The sequence below is a fragment of the Lithobates pipiens genome, unplaced genomic scaffold (genome assembly GCF_037356315.1).
Source record: "Lithobates pipiens isolate NorthernLeopardFrog02 unplaced genomic scaffold, aLitPip1_a1.2 Scaffold_13, whole genome shotgun sequence".
NCBI lineage: Eukaryota > Metazoa > Chordata > Amphibia > Anura > Ranidae > Lithobates > Lithobates pipiens.
Window position 1 is genome coordinate 188,520,093 of NW_027507718.1, and position 19,490 is coordinate 188,539,582.

The window sequence follows — 19,490 nt, forward strand, 5'->3', positions numbered from 1 at the left end:
CTCACGTGACACTAAAGCGCCTCATAGGCGCTCAGTCGGGGAGCTGTGATTAGACTGGACGTGTTCTAATAGCCCGCTTATTTGCCAGCCAATTAAAACTGCGCGGACCAATGCACCTGCCGACGGGAAGCTCCGCCCCCTAGTACAGCAGGTCTCCAGTGCTCTGTGCTGTGAGGTGTTTGGAGAGAGGATAATGAGGAGGACTTGGCTCGGTGTTGTGGCCCTCCTGTGTGTGGGGGTGCCATGTCTTCTTGCCCTGAAAGTCTATACCAACAGCTGGGCTGTGCAAGTTGCTGGGGGCCCCCAGGAGGTGGAGAGAATCTCTAAGAAGTTTGGCTTCATCAGCTTTGGAAAGGTGACCACGCTTTGCCCATCATTCTTCATACGTGTCAAAATGCAAACACTTTGTGGTTTACCACAGCAAGACTTTCCAGTCACATGTCCCTTTGTAAGTCCACGTTTAAAGGTCAGGTTGCCTCACACTGAGGTGGGTTTAGCGCTAGAAAAAGCGAAACTGCCTCCCATTCATTTCAGTGTGACTTTTCACCCTGGGGCAGTGCGCTCGCGGGACGGTAGCAAAGGTCCTGCAAGCACCATCTTTGGGGCGGTTTGGGAATGCTGTATACAGCACTTTTAAAAACGTCCCTGCACATTGAAATGAATGGGTAGCGCAAAAAGGGCGCTTTTAACCCCTTTAGCTGCTAGCGGGGGTTAAAAGCTCCCCACTAGCGGCAGAAAAGCACCACTTACACAGCGGTGAAGAGCCGCTAACATGAGCGGTGCTTTACCACTAAGACTCGGGCGGCCCCAGTGTGAAAGGGGTCTTGCAGGACCTGGTCCTGTCATAAACGCTACGTTTGCTTTTACTAAAAAATGCCCAATGTGGTCAAGGGGCCTCAGTAGATATTCAAATAACTGTAGCTGCTGTTGTGGAAGTTTTTATTAACCCCCGTGGCGGTATTCCCGAGTCTGGCTCGGCGTGGATTTTTTTGTACCAAAAGCATTAACCCCTGAGCCACACCTCCAGGAAGAGGTTACTTACCTTGTCCGCAGGATCCACACACTGTGTGCAAGCCGCCCTCCGCTCGATCTATCATGGAGCCAATCTCCATTCCCTGCGAGCGCTGCGATGCTCGGGGACAGAGAACGGCGCCACATTCAAAAAGTAGAACACAATACATACAGTACACTGTAATATTACAGATTATATTACAGTATCACATTATTTCACCTCCCTCTTGTCCCTAATGCTTTGTCCAGTGCCTTGTATGCACTTTTATGTTATATATATATACTGTTTTTTTTTCTGCCTGGAAACTTGAGATTGTCCATAGCAATCAAAAACTGTCCCTCTACATCAAAAGTGGTTTTAGACCAGCTAGAAAACGGTGATAATAAATTAGAATCACTCGCAGAATTGAGCGATAGTGATTTGTGGGGAAATTTGTCATCAACCACTGAAAGTGATGATTCTGCAACTGAGCAAATTTGTGTTTTTGATTACGTTATTGAATCATTTTTTTATCATTTGTTATTATTTATAGTTATTATATTAATAAATAATTTATGATTTTGTTTTTCAAACTTTATCATACCGGGGATGTCTACTAGACTTTTTTGTTTGGACAGATTTAAATGTGTTATTCCTAAGAATTACAGGCCTGCAAAATAATGATACCACTTTCAGCATTAAAAATCTGACATAATTCTACCGCCAGGGAGGTTAATGTAGATTGTCCGATATCTCCCGTCAGTTTTGATGCGAGCGTGTCCACACATAGGCTCCGGTGAAAGACTGTTGGTTGTAGAAACCTTCCCGTGGGTGCAGGAGATCCGTTTGCTGTTTTTAGGGAAGTTCGTTTATGCCTCACCAAGAGACTGGCCAGCTCATGGCGACTACATCTACGCTCCTGGCAAACAGACCCGCGCACATGGGAGCGATAATATAATCGTAGCATACATGGCTTGCTGAGCCTCGTGGAGTAAGGTTCGTGCCAATAGTAAATGGTAAGAACATGAACACAGCGATCAGAGTAATGTTTGCACCCGGCATGTGTTCTTGGATGCCTGCGCACATATTTCAGAGGGACACATTGCACCTTCTCGGGCCCTTACAAGTGATCACTTGTAGCTGAAAGCCCGTTGGTGGCTGAAAAAAAATACCAAGATCACACCTGCAGCTGTGACCTTGTTATAACCACTTAAAGTAGAACTATAGGCAAAACATATTTTTATTTTTTCTTCATTTTTTATTTTTTTTTGCTAGAGTAAGCCCATGTTCACGGTGGTGCGTCTTGTCATGTCATTTGACAGGTCGCACCCTATTGCCGTCAATGAAACCATTCAAACCAGTGCGACGCTGACTTTGCAACGACGCACCGGTTTGAAAAAGCAGTTCCTGCACTATTTTTGGTATTTCAGGTACAGCTTGCATAGACCTCTGTGCATGAAATCATGCAGATGTCAGCTGAGTCACACTGACATGCAGCTTTGGAATTTTTTTTTTGTGAAGTCGCACAATTAAAAAAAAAAAAATAATAATTCAATTTTTTTGGACTTTTTTTTTTTCATTTTTTTTTTTTTGATCATGAAATGTTTAATATACATTTTGTATGCACATTATTTAATTAGACACAGCGCTGCACTATTTATAAAACAAATATTCACTTTGGTGTGGGGTATCGCTGTAAGTGTTCAGCAGCTGTGCAGTCACATATATTGGTGATTTCACACATTTACCCTGTTCTAGGAGGAAGTAATTTATTTTGGTGGTGATTGTTTTTTTTTTTTTTTTCTTTTTTTCACAATTTCAAAGCTGCTTTCTGTGTGAACCAGGGCTAAGGGGATTTTTAATTTTTTTTTGCCATCTATGGGAGATTTCCCCCTCACTTTCTGTCCCATCGATAAAACCCGGAAGTGAGAAGAAATCCCTGCAATTTAAGGGAATTCCTTGGGGGCCCCCCAAGTCACTTGAACTAGAATCTGCATTGGAAGATTTCACCTTTCATTACTTTTCTGTGGACAAAACTAAATTTGAGATATTATTTTGGTGGCATTTGATTACCACTGCATTATTTATTTTTCCTATCTCAAAATAAATATATATATATATATATATATATATATATATATATATATATATATATATATATATATATATAATCTCTGCTACAAAACCTATCCAATAAAATGCCTTCATAAATTTAGGACAAAATATATTCTGTCGCATGTGTTTGATTAAAAAAACCCCCCCAGAGTGTATATGGATTGGTTTCTGTGTAAGTTCTAGCGTCTGCATGGCGTGTGTGTGTATGTGTGTATATATATATATATATATGTGTGTGTGTGTGTGTGTGTATATATATATATATAATTATATTATATTTTACACTACTAGTGGCAGTGATCAGTGACATATAATGGGACCATTATAGTGCAGTGCACAATCTGACACTGGGTGGGGGTACTGACTGACTAAGGGCCAATGCACACCAGACGCAGTTCCGTGTGCCTTTTTTCTGCACTAAAAATGCGTGCAGTGTTTTCCATGTATTCCAATGGCTCTAGTTCACACTATGCAGTCAGTTTCTGGTGCAGAAATTGACCGGAACTAACTGTATTGGTGCAGAAAAAATGGAACTGCATCTGGTGTGAACTGGCCCTAATACAGTGATCAGTGCTATTAAGACAAGGGTTGATTTACTAAAACTGGAGAGTGCAAAATCTGGTGCAGCTGTGCATGGAGCTGTTGAGCGGGGTGTGTGTCTATAGCCAGGGGTCCCCTGGGGGGCTCTCACTTTGGATGGGGGGCTGCGCTGGGTGGCGGTGTCTGGAGGTCTGCACATGCTGATCGCCATAGCGCTGGTCTGCCGCCATTTTCTGTGTTTTTTTTTTTCCACTGTCCTCCTCTGTGTATGGTTGTTTGTCGACCATGTTTGGTGTGACTCAGTGGGAAGCATGGTCAGCAACCATTTTACTGTAGTTCAGCGGCCATTTTCCCTGTGATTGTCCTTTATACTGGACGCCTGACTCAGCTCAGTTTTTTCACTCAGAACACTTGGGAGCTGACACAGGCACTAGTAGCTGAACGGTGTAGAACTCTGTCAGGGTAGTGAGTCCTGCGGTGGGGGCCCCTCAGCCTGCAGCAGATGGGACAGGTGCACAGTCCCACCCTCCTAAGTCCCCAAAGGTGGCAGACAGGGTGTGTCAACATGGCTTCAGAAACTGGCTTCCCCGAACTTCCGGCAATTGCAACCTGCCTGCAAACAGTGCAGTGCCTTTTGGACGCTTTGTCGGTGGTCCTTGATATGTTCGCTGCCTGGATGGAGGCGGTGAGTGGGCGCAAAGGTGGTAAAAAGCGGCCCCTGCCCCCCCCCTCCTCCGTGGAGAGCTCTGACGCAGACTCGGGCCCTGCTGAGGCTGGTGGCCCCTGCTCTGTCGTTTCAGATGATGCTGACCAGGACCGATCGGACAGTGAGGATGAGTCCCCCATCCGGGTCCACTCACAACAAAGCGCTAGTTGGAGCACTTATCACAGCTGTGTGTGATACCCTGAAGATTCAGGATACAGCAGACCCTTCTGCTGAAGTAGCAGTCCCTTTTGGGTCCCGTAAGCCAGCCTGTACACCTAAGGTGTTTCCGTATCTGACTTATTTCGATAAGTTCATATACAAGGAATGGGGAAGACCGCAACGGACCTTTTCGGTCCCCAAAAGTATGGCGGTGAATTACCTCTTTGAAGAGAGCCTTCGTAAAAATAAAATGGTCGGCTCTCCTCCAGTCCTGGAGCCCCCAGTATCCAAGTTAAATAAAGTAACCACGATCCCGGTAGAGGGGAGTCCTGCATTTAAGGACCCCACGGACAGGAAGGCTGAGGCAGTGACCCGTTCCTTGCTTATGGTTGGGTCAGCAATGCGACCAGTACTGGCCTCGGCACTTGGGTCACAGACATTTACTGAGTAGGCAAAACTTTTGCACCGCAAATTGGGGGAGCAACAGGCCTCCCCTGTCTGTGTGGAACTAGCAGACCAGTTAGTGCAATGCCTTAAGTATGTTTGTGACATGGCACTGGATACCCTTCCTCTGTTATCCAGAGCTTCAGTGTCAGCAGTGGTGCTGAGGCGCCTGATCTGGCTGAAATGCTGGTCCATGGAACAGGCATACAAAAAAGCCCTGGCGGATCTACCCTTCCTTGGTGAGTGGCTCTTTGGAGCCTCGTTGGATGACATCATTAAGAGTGCCACAAGTGGGAAGAGTACCTTACTCCCACAGACCAGGAAGACTAAGAAGCCACGTCGTAGGCAAGGCCCCTCATTTTCCGCTCATAAGCGGCTTTTTCTTCCGCCCCGGGCTTGGGCTAAACGCCCCCAGCCCGACAGGACGATCTACGAGAGACAAAAGCCTCCCTGGAACCGCAAGCCTAATAAGCTGCGAGCAAAAGTGCTACCGTGTGAAGGTTTGCCCCCACCCGTGAGATGGGTTGCCTTTGGGAGTTTGCAGCCCGGTGGGCCCCTCGGCTGTCTGACCAATGGGTCTGCGTACTGATTTCTTCTGGCTACAAGATAGAGTTCCTCTCTTGGCCACCAAACAGATTTTTCCCCTCCAGCATACCTTTACTCTCGGCTCGCCTTGGACCTAAAAGCCCTCAATTGCTTTGTGAAAGTACAGAGGTTCAGAATGGAATCAGTTCGCTCTTTAGTTGCTGCACTCCATCAAAGGGACTCCCTGGCATCTTTGGACATCCAGAATGTGTACCTGCATATATCCATATTAGAGCTGCAACTAACGATTAATTTGTCTGTCGACTAATCTATCGATTATTTCTTCGATTAGTCAACGACTATCCGATTATTTTTTTTATTTTTATTTTTTAATGAATCTAGTGTTTTTTTTTGATTAGCTATGCATTGCAGGGCAGGGCAGAGTATTGGCGGGCATTGCAGGGCAGGGCAGAGTATTGCAGGGCAGGGCAGAGTATTGCAGGGCAGGGCAGAGTATTGCAGGGCAGGGCAGAGTATTGCAGGGCAGGGCAGAGTATTGCAGGGCAGGGCAGAGTATTGCAGGGCAGGGCATGGCAGGGCAGGGCATGGCATGGCAGGGCAGGGTATGGCAGGGCAGGGTATGGCAGGGTATGGCAGGGCATGGCAGGGTATGGCAGGGCAGGGCAGAGTAGAGCATGGCAGGGCAGGGCAGGGCAGAGTAGAGCATGGCAGGGCAGAGCATGGCATGGCAGGGCAGAGCATGGCATGGCAGGGCAGAGCATGGCAGGGCAGGGTATGGCATGGCAGGGCAGAGTATGGCATGGCAGGGCAGAGTATGGCAGGGCAGGGCAGAGTATGGCAGGGCAGGGCAGAGTATGGCAGGGCAGGGCAGAGTATGGCAGGGCAGGGCAGAGTATGGCAGGGCAGGGCAGAGTATGGCAGGGCAGGGCAGGGTATGGCAGGGCAGGGTATGGCAGGGCAGGGTATGGCAGGGCAGAGTAGAGCATGGCATGGCAGGGCAGAGTAGAGCATGGCATGGCAGGGCAGAGTAGAGCATGGCATGGCAGGGCAGGGCAGAGTAGAGCATGGCATGGTAGGGCAGGGCAGAGTAGAGCATGGCATGGTAGGGCAGGGCAGAGTATTGCATTGGCAGGGTATGGAGGGATGGCTGCATCCATCCGACCTCTCCCCTCCACTGCACAGATCAGTACAGAGAGGGGAGAGAGAAACCGGCGTCATGTCATGACGCCGGTTTGTTTACAAGTGATCGCTCCATCGGAGCGATCACATTGTAAACACCTGGGTGTAGAAAGATGGCCGCCGCTTCGGAGCTAGGCCGAAGCCGCGGCCTCTCCTAAGGCCGAGACCGCGGAGCGCTCCGCGGATCGCGGCATGTGCGCACGGATCGGTGACGATCCGTTGCACCCCTAGGGACGGCGGCATGGAGGGGGAGAAGAGAGGGGGACGGCGGCACGGAGGGGGAGAAGAGAGGGGGACGGCGGCACGGAGGGGAGCGGTAAATGCTAAGCACTGCCCCCACTGTGACGCATCGACGCCCTGCACGCACGTCGACGTATTTTCTTAGTCGACGTAGTCGATTACGTCGACGCGTCGTGGCAGCTCTAATCCATATGCCTCTGGCATCAGAGGTTTCTGCGATTCGCAGTTGGAGAAACCCACTACCAGTTTGTGGCTCTCCCATTTTGGCTTGGCATTAGAACTAGGGATGCACCGAAATTTCGGCCGCCGAAACATATCGGCCGAAAATGGCCTTTTCGGCATTTTGCCGAAAGAGAATTCTTGCCGATAATGGCGCCGAAAATCGCGCATTCGCAGTAGCGGTGGGAGAAACTTCGGATGACATCACTCGTTCTGTGGGCGGCTTGCACGTTCCTCGCGGTTAAGACGCCACACTCGTAAGCACGTTCCCTGCTGAGACGCTGGCACCTTCCCCGCGGACGCTCCTCGTGCTTGAGAGACGCTGCTGGGACCCGAGAGACGCTGCTGGGACCCGAGACGGCTTCATAGAGAGCTGCACATACTGAAGTACAACAGTGGGCACTGGGCACTGTCCCTCCTGGATGGCTACCATTACTACTATTCGCCGGTGAGCAATGCATTGCCTTTTTGCCTTAAACTGCCAAACAATCCAACTAATTTATTTTACTATACTACTGAAACTGTCATAGCAGTCAAACAACATGTATTACTTTGTGCCTTTTGTGCCATGCAGTATGGTATATTAATTAAATGTCTTACAGTACATCCTGATGTAGCAAAAAAAAAAATGTAAACTGATTTGAAATGGAATGGCATGCTATTTATTATTCTGTAGTACTAGTATACTATAAAATGTATGCCCTTGTTGTCATTGAATTTGTCATTTGGTATAGTATAGCACACTGACATGACATGATTTATCATTTTTTTTAAAACATGACAGACAGTACGCAATATAATATATTATATTTAACAACTATATATATATTATATATTTTATTGTACAACAAGCACATGAAGTTATAGTATTATATTATACTGCAGAATAGCGCCCAAAAAATTAAATATAGCATGAAATTGCAATTGCAATTTGCATGCAAGCAATCCATTCCATTTGCAATGAAATTTAATCAGTGCAATTATATTATCTTTTGGTACAAGTCAGGATATATACTGCAGTGCAGACATATTAACTACCTTGCATGGCAAGAGCTGCAGCGTTTAAAAAAAAAAGTGATAGTTTGTTATTATTTTTTAAAGCTGCCTCCTGGGGTTTAGCTTTAAAATTAATTTCGTCCTTTTTTTTTCTTTTCCCCCTCAGATTTCACTCCCACTATAGATCATTCTATGCTATTATTCTGCGCTACCAGCAAAGGTGGACCATGTCTGCAGTGTGGAAATATTTTAAAGTTTCTGATAAAGACCCCAAATTTGCAATCTGTAGTCTTTGCTCAGCAGAAATTTCAAGAGGGGGTACAGTGCCAAGGCATTTTTCAACAACAGGTTTGATACACCATCTGAAAACACGACATCCAGTTCAGCATTCAGATTACAAGAAAACAGTGCCACTTCCAAAAAGTGACTCAGGCTCAACACCATCTGTGGCCACGGTCTTTGAAAAGGTTAAAAAATTTGCAAGTGACAGTCCCAAAGCTCGTGCCATAACAGATAAAATTATGGAATTTATTGCATTAGACGACCAGCCATTCTCTGTTGTGGAGGACATTGGATTCCGTAGGCTTATGCAACATATTGAGCCGCGTTACTCACTACCAAGCAGACGCTACTTTGCAGATACCTGTCTACCTGAATTGTTTTGCAGTGTTAGAAAACACATTCAAGAGCTCATGACTACCGACATCATAGCAATCAGTTTTACTACCGACATTTGGAGTTCAGACGTCAGTCCAACGAGCATGCTTAGCCTGACAGCGCAGTGGATAGATGACAAATTTCAATTGCAAAACATCCTACTTAACGCACGTGAGTTTGTTGGATCACATACTGCAGCAGCAATAGCTGACACTTTAAAATCCATGCTTGACACTTGGCACATTGAGAAGTCTAAAGTGCATTTGATTGTACGAGATAATGCGCGGAACATGGCAAAGGCAATGGAGGACAGTGAACTTAAAAGCATACCGTGTATGGCACACACGCTGCAATTGGCTGTGAATGAAGGATTGCTGAGTCAGCGCACCATATCTGATATTGTATCAAAAGGAAGAAAAATTGTGGGTCACTTTAAGCATTCTCCACTTGCTTATTCCAGATTACAAGCTTTGCAGATACAGTTTGGAATGCCACCGAAACGACTGCAGCAAGATGTAGCCACTCGTTGGAACAGCACCTACTATATGCTGCAAAGTCTTTTTGAACAAAAGCGTGTTTTAGCTGCATACATTGCAGATTACGAGCTGCCGGCAACACTGAGTGCACATCAGTGGATGTTAGTTGAAAATAGTTTGTCTCTTCTATCTCCATTTGAACAGTTAACAAAAGAAATAAGCTCAACTAATGCTTCCATTTCTGAAGTTATTCCCTTGATTGCCGCACTGAAGCGTCTGCTAGGAAAAGAGATAGAAGCAGACCATGGCGTAAAAACGGCTAAAACCACTCTACTGGAGGCTGTTACCAACCGGTTTCAAGACACTGAGTCCAACCCTCTGTACTGCATTGCAACAGTTCTAGATCCTCGATTTAAAGAGCATTATTTTAATGTTGAGAAAAAGCAGCGTGCACGGGAAATGATACAGGCACAAATGGAGGTGGTGGAAGCATCCGGTGAAGGAGTTTTGAGGTGTAGCACAGAGGAACGTGAGAAGAAACGGTTGCATACAAGTGAAGGGGAACACGCTCCCTCCATATCTGATATGTTTGAAGAAATTTTACATGAATGCACCCCGGTCCATAGCAGTGCAACAACAAGTGCAGCTACCCAACAGCTGGACATTTATTTAGCTGAACAGCCTATCGCCAGAAGTGACAATCCCCTTGTGTACTGGCGCATCAACAAACAACGTTTTCCTTTGCTTGCACAGATTGCACGCAGATATTTATTTGCCCCAAGCACCAGTACAGAGAGGGAGAGACTATTCAGTCTAGCATCTCATATTCTTGACGAGAAGAGAAACCGTCTCTCCTGTGAGAAAGCGGAGCAACTTTTGTTCTTAAAGCTAAATCTGCCACTTATACTGAAATAGATTTATAAATCCGTAGCATAGACCAATTCCTTTACCATGTTGTTGAACATAGTAAAGGAATTGGCATTGGACTGTGCTATTTGGACAATTGGAACATACAACATAGTATGACTGACTACCAGTATGTTCCAGTTGTCTAGTTGTGCCATACTGCCATTAGTTGTTTGTTCATTGTAGTAGTTCTACAGTTTTTGCACTTCTTCAATTTAAGAGATCTCCAGTTTTAGTACTGTACACAGTCACACACATCATACATAGTTTGTTGCTGTTGGGCAAAACTATATCTCTCTCTCCCTAAGCTTTCAGCCCGCTGCATGGCAGCAAAACTGTATGTCCTGTATTTGTGGCTGTCCACATATTCCAGTACTATACACTATACCACACTGTATTCCAGATATGGGCAGAGACTTCCAGAAACAGACTAGTCTACATTGCTTGCTGTGATTGCCCGAGCACCGCTGCTGTAGACCAGACTGTAGACTGTGTTCCAGGATGTCTCTGCTCATACCCGGGGGCCGGAAAACAGTGTGGTCTACTGTATGACTGTGTATGTAACCCGCAGCTACATATATACACTTTTATCGCACATGCAGCCGCTGACACCTTAGGGAGAGAACTTAGGGGGGAAAAAATAAATTACTACAGTTCTCTCAGGTTGGAAAATATTTATTGCATTTAGCATACTTATATATTACTGTGAAACAGAATAACAGCCTTCTGCCATTGTTATTCTTTATAGTTTGTTGTTGGGACAAAACTGTCAGTCATTGATTGTCTCTCCCTAAGCTTTCAGCCCGCTGCATGTGCAAAACTGTATGTCCTGTATCTGTGGCTGTCTACATATTCCAGTACTATACACTATACCACACTGTGTTCCAGATATGGGCAGAGACTTCCAGAAACAGACTAGTCTACATTGCTTGCTGTGATTGCCCGAACACCGCTGCTGTAGACCAGACTGTAGACTGTGTTCCAGGATGTCTCTGCTCCTACCCGGGGGCCGGAAAACAGTGTGGTCTACTGTATGACTGTGTGTGTAACCCGCAGCTACATACATACACTTTTATCGCACATGCAGCCGCTGACACCTTAGGGAGAGATAACTGAATTACTACTAGTTCTTCTGGTTTAAGTTGAAAATTAATAAAGTCTAAGACATTAAGTCTTCTTAGACTTAGTCTTAGTCGTTTTATTTTTATATTATTTTATTTAATTTTTTTTATTTATTTTGTTATGGTTCAATGTGCACTGACTGCAGTCTACACTGTAGGATATGCGGTAGTAATTTATCATTTAATTTTGTATTTTATTTGATTTTATGATTTTATCTTCTGTGTCCACTGTCCAATTTATTTGGGTTGCTTTATTAAAGTACTGTTATTTTCCATTACTGGACTATTCTTTTATTCATAAAATTAATGATTCAGTTGAATATGAATACTATAATAAATAATACTATATAAGGCGATTTTATATATCTTTTTTTTTTTTATATATATATAAAAAAGCCATTTTCGGTTTCGGTGCTGTTTCGGTATCGGTTTCGGTTTTCGGCCTAGTGTATTTTTCATTTTCGGTATCGGTTTCGGCACCAAAAAACCCATTCGGTGCATCCCTAATTAGAACCCCGAGTCTTTACCAAGGTATTGGCTCCAATATTGTAGCATTGTTGCAACAATGCAAGATCACAATTGTAGGTTACCTAGACAATCTCCTCCTGAGAGCATCTTCCGCCTCAGAATTAAATGAGCATGTAGCAATCGCCATACAAACTCTGCAAGATTTTGGGTGGCTGTTGAACCTAAAGTCAGTGCTTATACCGACTCAGCGTTTTGGAGTACCTAGGCTTACTGCTGGACTCCGAGGAAGCAAGTGTTTTTCTCCCTGCACAAGCTGCAGACTCTCAGCTGCGGTGAAACTATTGCTGAACCGCAGGTGGTCGTCTCTACGCTTCTGCATGCGAGTCCTGGGGCTCATGGTGGCCTCTTTCGAGGCAGTGCCATACGTCCAGTTTCATACCAGAGTCTTGCAGAAGGAGATCTAGACGAAATGGGACAAAACTCCGTTATCCCTGGATCGTCAGATTTGGGTGAGCCAGTCAGTCAGGGAATCCCTGCTATGGTGGCTAAAATCCCCGGAACTTCGGTCTGGGAAGTCGTTCGTTCCTACCTCTACATTGGACGGTGATCACAACTGTCGCCAGCCTGACCGGCTGGGGTGGAGTACTGGGAGTACAGTCGGGGGAGGAATCCAAGTTGCCAATCAACGTGCTCGAGCTACGAGCAATCAGGCTATGCCTCCCCACATGTTTGATGAAACTACGAGGACGTCCGATCAGGATCCAGTCGGACAACCCCACGGCGGTGGTATGTCAATCATCGAGGAACAAGAAGCTCAGCTGCAGCACGGGAGGTCGCTCACATCCTTCAGTGGGCAGAGCGACATGTACTGGCCTTATTGGCCATTTACATCCCGGGATTACCTAAGTCGCCAGATGCTGGACCCAGGAGAATGGGTGCTGCATGCGGAGGTGTTCAGGCTACTGTGCCTGCGGTGTGTCACACCAGACATGGATCTCCTGGCTTCCCGTCTCAATCGGAAGGTGCCGAGATTCATATCTAGGACAAGAGATCCTTGGGCAGATGCGTCAGGCGTGTGCTGGTGGCTCTGTGGGGTTAGTATCGACTGATCTATGCCTTTCTTCCATTAAAGCTGCTTCGCAGAGTGGAGATCGAGGGGATTCCAGTAATTCTGATTGCCCGAGATTGGCCTCGGTGCCCCTGGTACGCCAACCTAGTACGCCTGGTTGCGGGCGCTCCCTGGCGACTACCGATGCAAGAAAACCTTCTGTCTCAAGGTCCGATTCTCCATCCTGCTTTTACCATCGCTGGCTTTAACGGCATGGCTGTTGAGAGCCAGGTGCTAAGGAACCGGGTCCTAACGGACTTGGTGATTTCAACTATGTTGAGAGCACGGAAATCTTCTCGGAAGACATGGAAGGCATACATCTGTGTGAGGAGAGAGAATGGTGTCCGCACCTATTCAGTTTCCAGGATCCTGCTGTTTCTACAGCAGGGAGTAGACCAGAAATTGGCTTTGAGCACCATTAAAGGACAAATATCAGCCTTGGCTATCTTCTTCTTTTATTTTATTTTTTTATTTTTTATTTTTTTCAGCGAACCCCCCCCCCCCCCCCCCTTGGCGTCTCACTCTCTAGTGAGCACTTTTATTCAGGGGGTCCGACATGTAGTTCCTCCGGTGCGTCCACTGTTAACACCAGGTTCAGATCTCACGGGGGTATTGCGCTTCAGAAACCGCCGTTTTCAGAACATCAGAGAAATTCCTTTTGACTCTTTCCCAGAAAGGGGTCTTTCTAGTGGCCGTTACATCGGCCAGGGGGGTTTCGGAACTGGCAGCCGTATCTGGTTATCCATATGGATAAGGTGGTTTTGCGTCTGCAACCTTCTCTTTCTGCCGAAGGTGGTTTCGGCGTTCCACATCAATGAAGATATTGTGTTACCATCTCTGTGTCCTAAACCGACACATCCTAAGGCGGTGGCCCTTCATTCCTTGGACGTAGTCCAGGCTCTAAGGGTGTATTTGTCTGCCACGGCACCCTTTCGGAAGTCAGACAAGTTCGTTTCGGTAGCTGGTCTGAAAAAAGGTCTGGCGGTCTCATCGGCCACAATTTCCAGGTGGATTAGACAGATTGTGGTACAGGCCTACGCCTTGAAAGGGCGGGTGCCCCCCTTTCCTGTCAAGGCCCATTCCACCAGGGCAATTGGAACCTCTTGGGCTTTCCGACATGAAGCGTCAGTCACTCAAGTATGTAAGGCGGCGACTTTGGTCATCCGTTCACACTTTTACCAAATTCTACAAAGTGGATGTAAGAGCATCGTCTAATGCCTGTCTTGGCCGCAAAGTTTTGCAGGCGGCTGTGTAATGTTGCAATTGCCCTTATTTTTTTTTTCGTTTTTTTTAAAAGAAAATAGTTACTTTTGAGTATAATGCAGTGTTCCATTGTTGGCCGCAAGTTCTGATGCGGATAGATAAGGTGGTGACTCCCCTGTTAGGGAGCACTTCTGGTTGTCGGTGAAGTTTTTTTATTTTTTCTGATATGCTGTTTCCCACCCCTCGTTATGACACTGCTTGGGGATGTCCCTATGGTCAAGATTAATGGAGCTGTGTCAGTCAGTGAACGAAAGAGAAAATAGGATTTTTTGTACTCACCGTAAAATCCTTTTCTCTGAAGTTCACTGACTGACACAGCACCCTCCCCTCCTATTGATTACGTTATACTGCTTGTTGATGTACTGAAGCTGCAGGAAGCAGGCTGGGGGGGGTTGTTACTGAAGGGACTGCCCCTTGGGCGGAAGTAGAGCTTTCTTTTGGTGGTATTTAATTGCCTCTATGATTTTTATTTTTTGCCTTTTAAACAAAAAAAAGAGCGACCAATTTTGGAAAAAAACACAAAATATTTGTACTTTTTGCTATAATAAATATCCCCATAATTTTTTTTAAGGATTTTTTTTTTTCTCAGTTTAGGCCGAAATGTATTCTTCATATTTTTGGTAAAAAAAAAATCACAATAACCGTATATTGGTTTGCGCAAAAGTTATAGCATCTACAAAATAGGGGATATATTATTTATAGCATTTTTATTATTTAATTTCACTAGTAATGGCGCCGATCTGCGATTTTATTTTGTAAATGCACTGATTACTGTAAAAATGTCACTGGCAGGGAAGGGGTTAACACTAGTGGGCGATCAAGGGGTTAACTGTGTTCCGTGTGTGTGTGTGTGTGTGTGTGTGTGTGTGTTTTTCTAACTGTAGGGGCCCTCCTGACTGGCCTATAGGAAATTACAGATATTGGTCCCTAGCTATTAGGAACTCGCGATCTGTCACTCCTCACAGAACTGGGATGTGTGTGTTTTATACATGCCTGTCCCTGTTCTGCCTCTCGTGACCGGCGGTCATCGAACATCGGCACCCCCGCAGTGCAGCGTGCGCGTGCCTGCTATCCCAATCGCCGACGTATAGCTACGGCGATTTGCGGGATCGTGCTGACCTCCCACAGTATAATGATGGCAGTTGGTCGGCAAGGGGGTAGATTAGTTAGTAGGGAGCTTTTTTTTTTTTTTTCTTTTTTTTTTTTTTAATCAATGCACGTGATGGCATTAATATGAAAAAAATACATTTCAAGTTTAGAACCACTTTAACTTCAGTGCCTTCGGAATCGCTGATGTATAAGAAATATGTGGATCAGGATAGTGAGAAAGCCATGTCTGTATACTTGGTCAACATTAGCGACAAGTATTGTAAGTAGAAGGCTGCCAATTTCTGGTTGCAGACATTGTGGTGGAATGGACTTTAGCATCATTTTGCTAATCTACTTTACAGTTATAAAGTCTGCCTTTGTTCAGAAGAATTCTGGTTTGAACAAAAAAAAACCCTCTGGTGGCAGAGCTGTTCACATGCAGTTTTGACCTAGGTTTTGAAACTGTTCGAGTTGCGACAGATTTGTTTTCTGTGTCCCCAGTACAACTAGCCTGTCGAGTGTATGATCAGTGCTGCTGGCTATAGCTAGCTGGCAGCAGTGATCATTGTATTACGACGGTGGAGAAACCTCCCACTATCCGAACACAATAGCGCAGTGGGAGGGGTTTGCTTGATTCCTCTTGATGGGGGAATTGAGCAATTTTCCTTCCTTCAAAACTAGAGCACAGATTCTGGAGCATTTGTGCATGGCAACCAATGAATTTCTATCTTCAGACTGTTTGGTTAAAGCGGAATTTCACTCAAAGGGGTAAGTTCTGCACTTTCTCCTCCCCCCCCCCCCCCCCCCCTCCTTTTATATTTTGACACTTTTTTTATTTTTTTTTGTAGCGGGTAGGAGAGACCTGATATTGACAGGTACTCGCTCCCCCACTTCAGGCAGAGTAGAAGTTTGGACTCTCCTCCACTTTCCCCTGCAACCTTCTGGGACACATTACAGATCCCAGAAGACTGTGGAACCATTCACAAAGCACAGTGTGGCTAGCACATGCACAGTTGGAAACCGCCTGTGAAGTCTCAAGCTGTTGCCAGTTTCCCTTTGCGTTGGATGAAGATAGTGCTGGATCTAGGGCCAGGTAAGTATCCTTATATTAAGTCAACAGTTACCGTATTTTTAGCTGCTGACTTTTTGGGGGGGAAGACTGGAGCTCCTCTTTTAAAGTGGAGTTCCACCCTAAAGTGGAAATTCTACTCATTGGAACCCCCAATGCTTCCCCCCCCCCCCCCCGTGTCACAATTGGCACTTTTTTTGGGGGGGGGGGAGGGGTCTACAGATACCCGTATAATACAGGTATCTGCACCCACTTCCGGGCATAAATAGCCGCAGAGTCTGCGGGTGTTTACTCCACTTCCTGCAGGGCCCCCGCTGTCTGCTGGGAAACGCACTGATCCCACAGAGAGCAGGGGCCATCCTTATTGTGCAGCGCGACTCGTGCATGCGCACTAGGGAAGCGAAGCCACAAGGCTTCACTTCCTGATTCCCACACAAAGATGGCAGCGGCAGCACCTGAGATATCGATCGGCTTCGGTGCCGACATTACGGGCACACTGGAGGGGTAAGTGTCCATATTTTAAAAGCCAGCAGCTACAATATTTGTAGCTGCTGACTTTAAAAAAAATTAAAAAGGGGCTCCCGCTTTAAAAAAATATCAGCTCCAGTTTTAATAAGTTCCCCCAATGTCATCTGTATCAGGCTCTAGGAGCAGGCAGTGCTTTCTGATGATGCCTTGCCCCTGCACTGATATGGTGACCAATATTTGAATGAAAAGTGAGCCTAGGCAAAAGCTCAGCTGCAGAACACCTACTGAAAGTGCTGTGTCATCAAGAGTCGACTTGTCTTGTGCCGTTTTAAAGGATTAAGATGCCAGAGTCTAAATCTGCTTTAAGTCATGTAATCCTGTGTGGTTCAGTGAAATCATTCATTCCCTATATATATATATATATATATATATATATATATATATATATATATATATCTCTTACCTTAGTCTAACCATTGTGTGTTCATTTGTGTTGCTCGTTAACACATTCTGCATTTATTGCAAAGCAATATTGTGTCTTAGGCTCTATTTCCACTATGCGAGTTGTGCAACTTGACACGTGAAGTCGCATGACAAGTGAAATCCATGTATTTCAATGGTGAAGTATTAGTGCATTATTTGTCCTCATTTGCAATTCATTCAGTTATTGGAGTATCCCTAGGCTCACCCTATCCAAGTTTATACCCCCAAAAAAAAGACATGCACAACCTGTCCTCTGACTCGATTGATTGGGAAACACTGTGTGCCTGGCTGCTAGGGGGGCAACGAATCAAAAAACTCTCGGATCGTTCCTCGGATCAGAGTCACGGATCGGATTATTTTTCGGATCAGCAAATAATTGAATTTTCAAAAACCTGTGAAAATTCCACGTCATCTCCCCCACTGTAATATCCACGCCATCTCCCCCAATGTAATATTGGCTGAGCATGGATGGGTATGGCTGGGTATTACCGAGTATTGGCAGGGTGTCAGTACTAGAATCCCTTTAGGACCCGGCCCAACTCACCTGAGACAGCCTTTGCCTGGGAAATAACTGTGATTGGCCAGCTCACCTTTAAATCACCTGTATCAGCATTCAGTCAGTACTTACATTTGTGTTTTGATCCAGCTGATATCTGCTGTCTTTCCATGTATGACCCGGCTTGTTTGACCCTCCTTGCTCGCTTCTGATTCGGTACCGTTTGGACTCTGATCTACCTGTGTATGACCCAGCTTGCCTAGACTACGCTTTGCCTGATTCTACGGTAGTACCCTCATCTGCAGCAGTGAACTACAAGGTCCAGCAAACATCCACCTTCATTTGCAGCTGTGAACTACAAGCATCAGCTAACATCTATCCTCATCTGCAGTGGGGAACTACAAGTCCCAGCTTACCTGCTCTGCTTAGACCTGCTCATGGTATGTGATCTTGTTCTTTGAACTCTTTGTATAATCAACACACCTGAACTGTTGCCTGTTATCTGGCCTGACATTAACACAAGCTGTACATAAAAAGGGAAACCTATCATGGATCCTGAGCAGGCTCAGTTGTTTGCACAAGAACTTTGCCGTTTATCCCATCAAGTTCAGGAAATGGCCACAGAGCTCACCAAGGTGCAATCTCTTACTACTTCCACTGCTAGAAAAACTCCATCTGAACCAAAAATTCCTTTGCCTGACTGGTTTTCTGGTGACCGTAAAGGGTTTTGCAACTTTAAAAACAGCTGCAAATTATATTTCAAGTTAAGGCCATCCTTGTCTGGCCCTGAAACTCAGAGGGTTCAAATCATTATCTCTCTACTACAGGGTGACCCCCAGGCTTGGGCCTTTAACCTGGAACCAAACCATCCAGCCCTACTAACAGTAGATGCCTTCTTTGAAGCCCTCGGGTTACTATATGATGATCCAGATCGAGCTGCTACTGCAGAATCAACCCTGCGTAACTTAAAACAAGGAACTACCACAGCTGAAATGTATTGCTCAGAGTTTCGCAGGTGGGCCCCGGAATCTGGCTGGAATGATGCAGCTCTCCGCAGCCAGTTTAGAATAGGCCTTTCAGATGCAATTAAGGACGCTCTGGCCAACTTTTCTCCTACCCAGCCTCAGGAGGAGGCTATGTGTCAAGCCATTAGAATTGACCGCCGCCAGCGATAGAGGAGGCGAGACCAAACAATGGCTGTGGCAAACTATATACCTACCTTGCCGCCTGACTATTCCATTTCCAGTGCCAAATCTGAGGAAGAACCTATGCAGTTAGGCTCCACCCGGTTATCTGCCCAGGAACACACACACCGGCGTAATATGGGACTCTGCTTATACTGTGGCCTCAAGGGTCATATGCTCCGTTCGTGCCCTACATGTCCGGGAAACTCCAGGACCTAGGTGATTGCGGTGAGGTCACCTTAGGTCTGCTCTCATCTCCCCAGGGGGACAATCGTATACTTTTACCTGCTGTCATTCACTTTGGGACAGGGGCTAATGAACTGCTGGCCTTGGTAGATTCTGAAGCTGCTGAGAATTTTATTGATAAGACTGATTACCTCTTTGTCCCTGGAAACTCATGCTCTAGATTGCCCAGTCCGCCTGATCTCTGTGGATAATCGGCCTCTCTCACAAGATCTAGTGCTCCAATCCACCAACCGTTTTCAGTTACAATTGGAGGCTTTGCACTGGGAGAAGATTTCATGTCTTGTCATTGACTCTCCATCCACTCCTTTGATCCTAGGCCTT

At 45.9% G+C, this 19,490-nt stretch overlaps 1 protein-coding gene across 1 annotated transcript in view; it reads left to right on the plus strand.

The window, feature by feature from the left end:
* The first annotated feature begins 34 nt into the window (after positions 1–34).
* The window catches only part of PCSK4 (proprotein convertase subtilisin/kexin type 4), a 206,463-nt gene continuing 187,007 nt past the window's right edge, over positions 35–19,490 (plus strand). Inside the window, exon 1 of the mRNA XM_077476003.1 lies at positions 35–355. Coding sequence (XP_077332129.1) covers positions 194–355 — 162 coding nt within the window. The 5' untranslated portion in view covers positions 35–193. The remainder of the gene's footprint in view (positions 356–19,490) is intronic.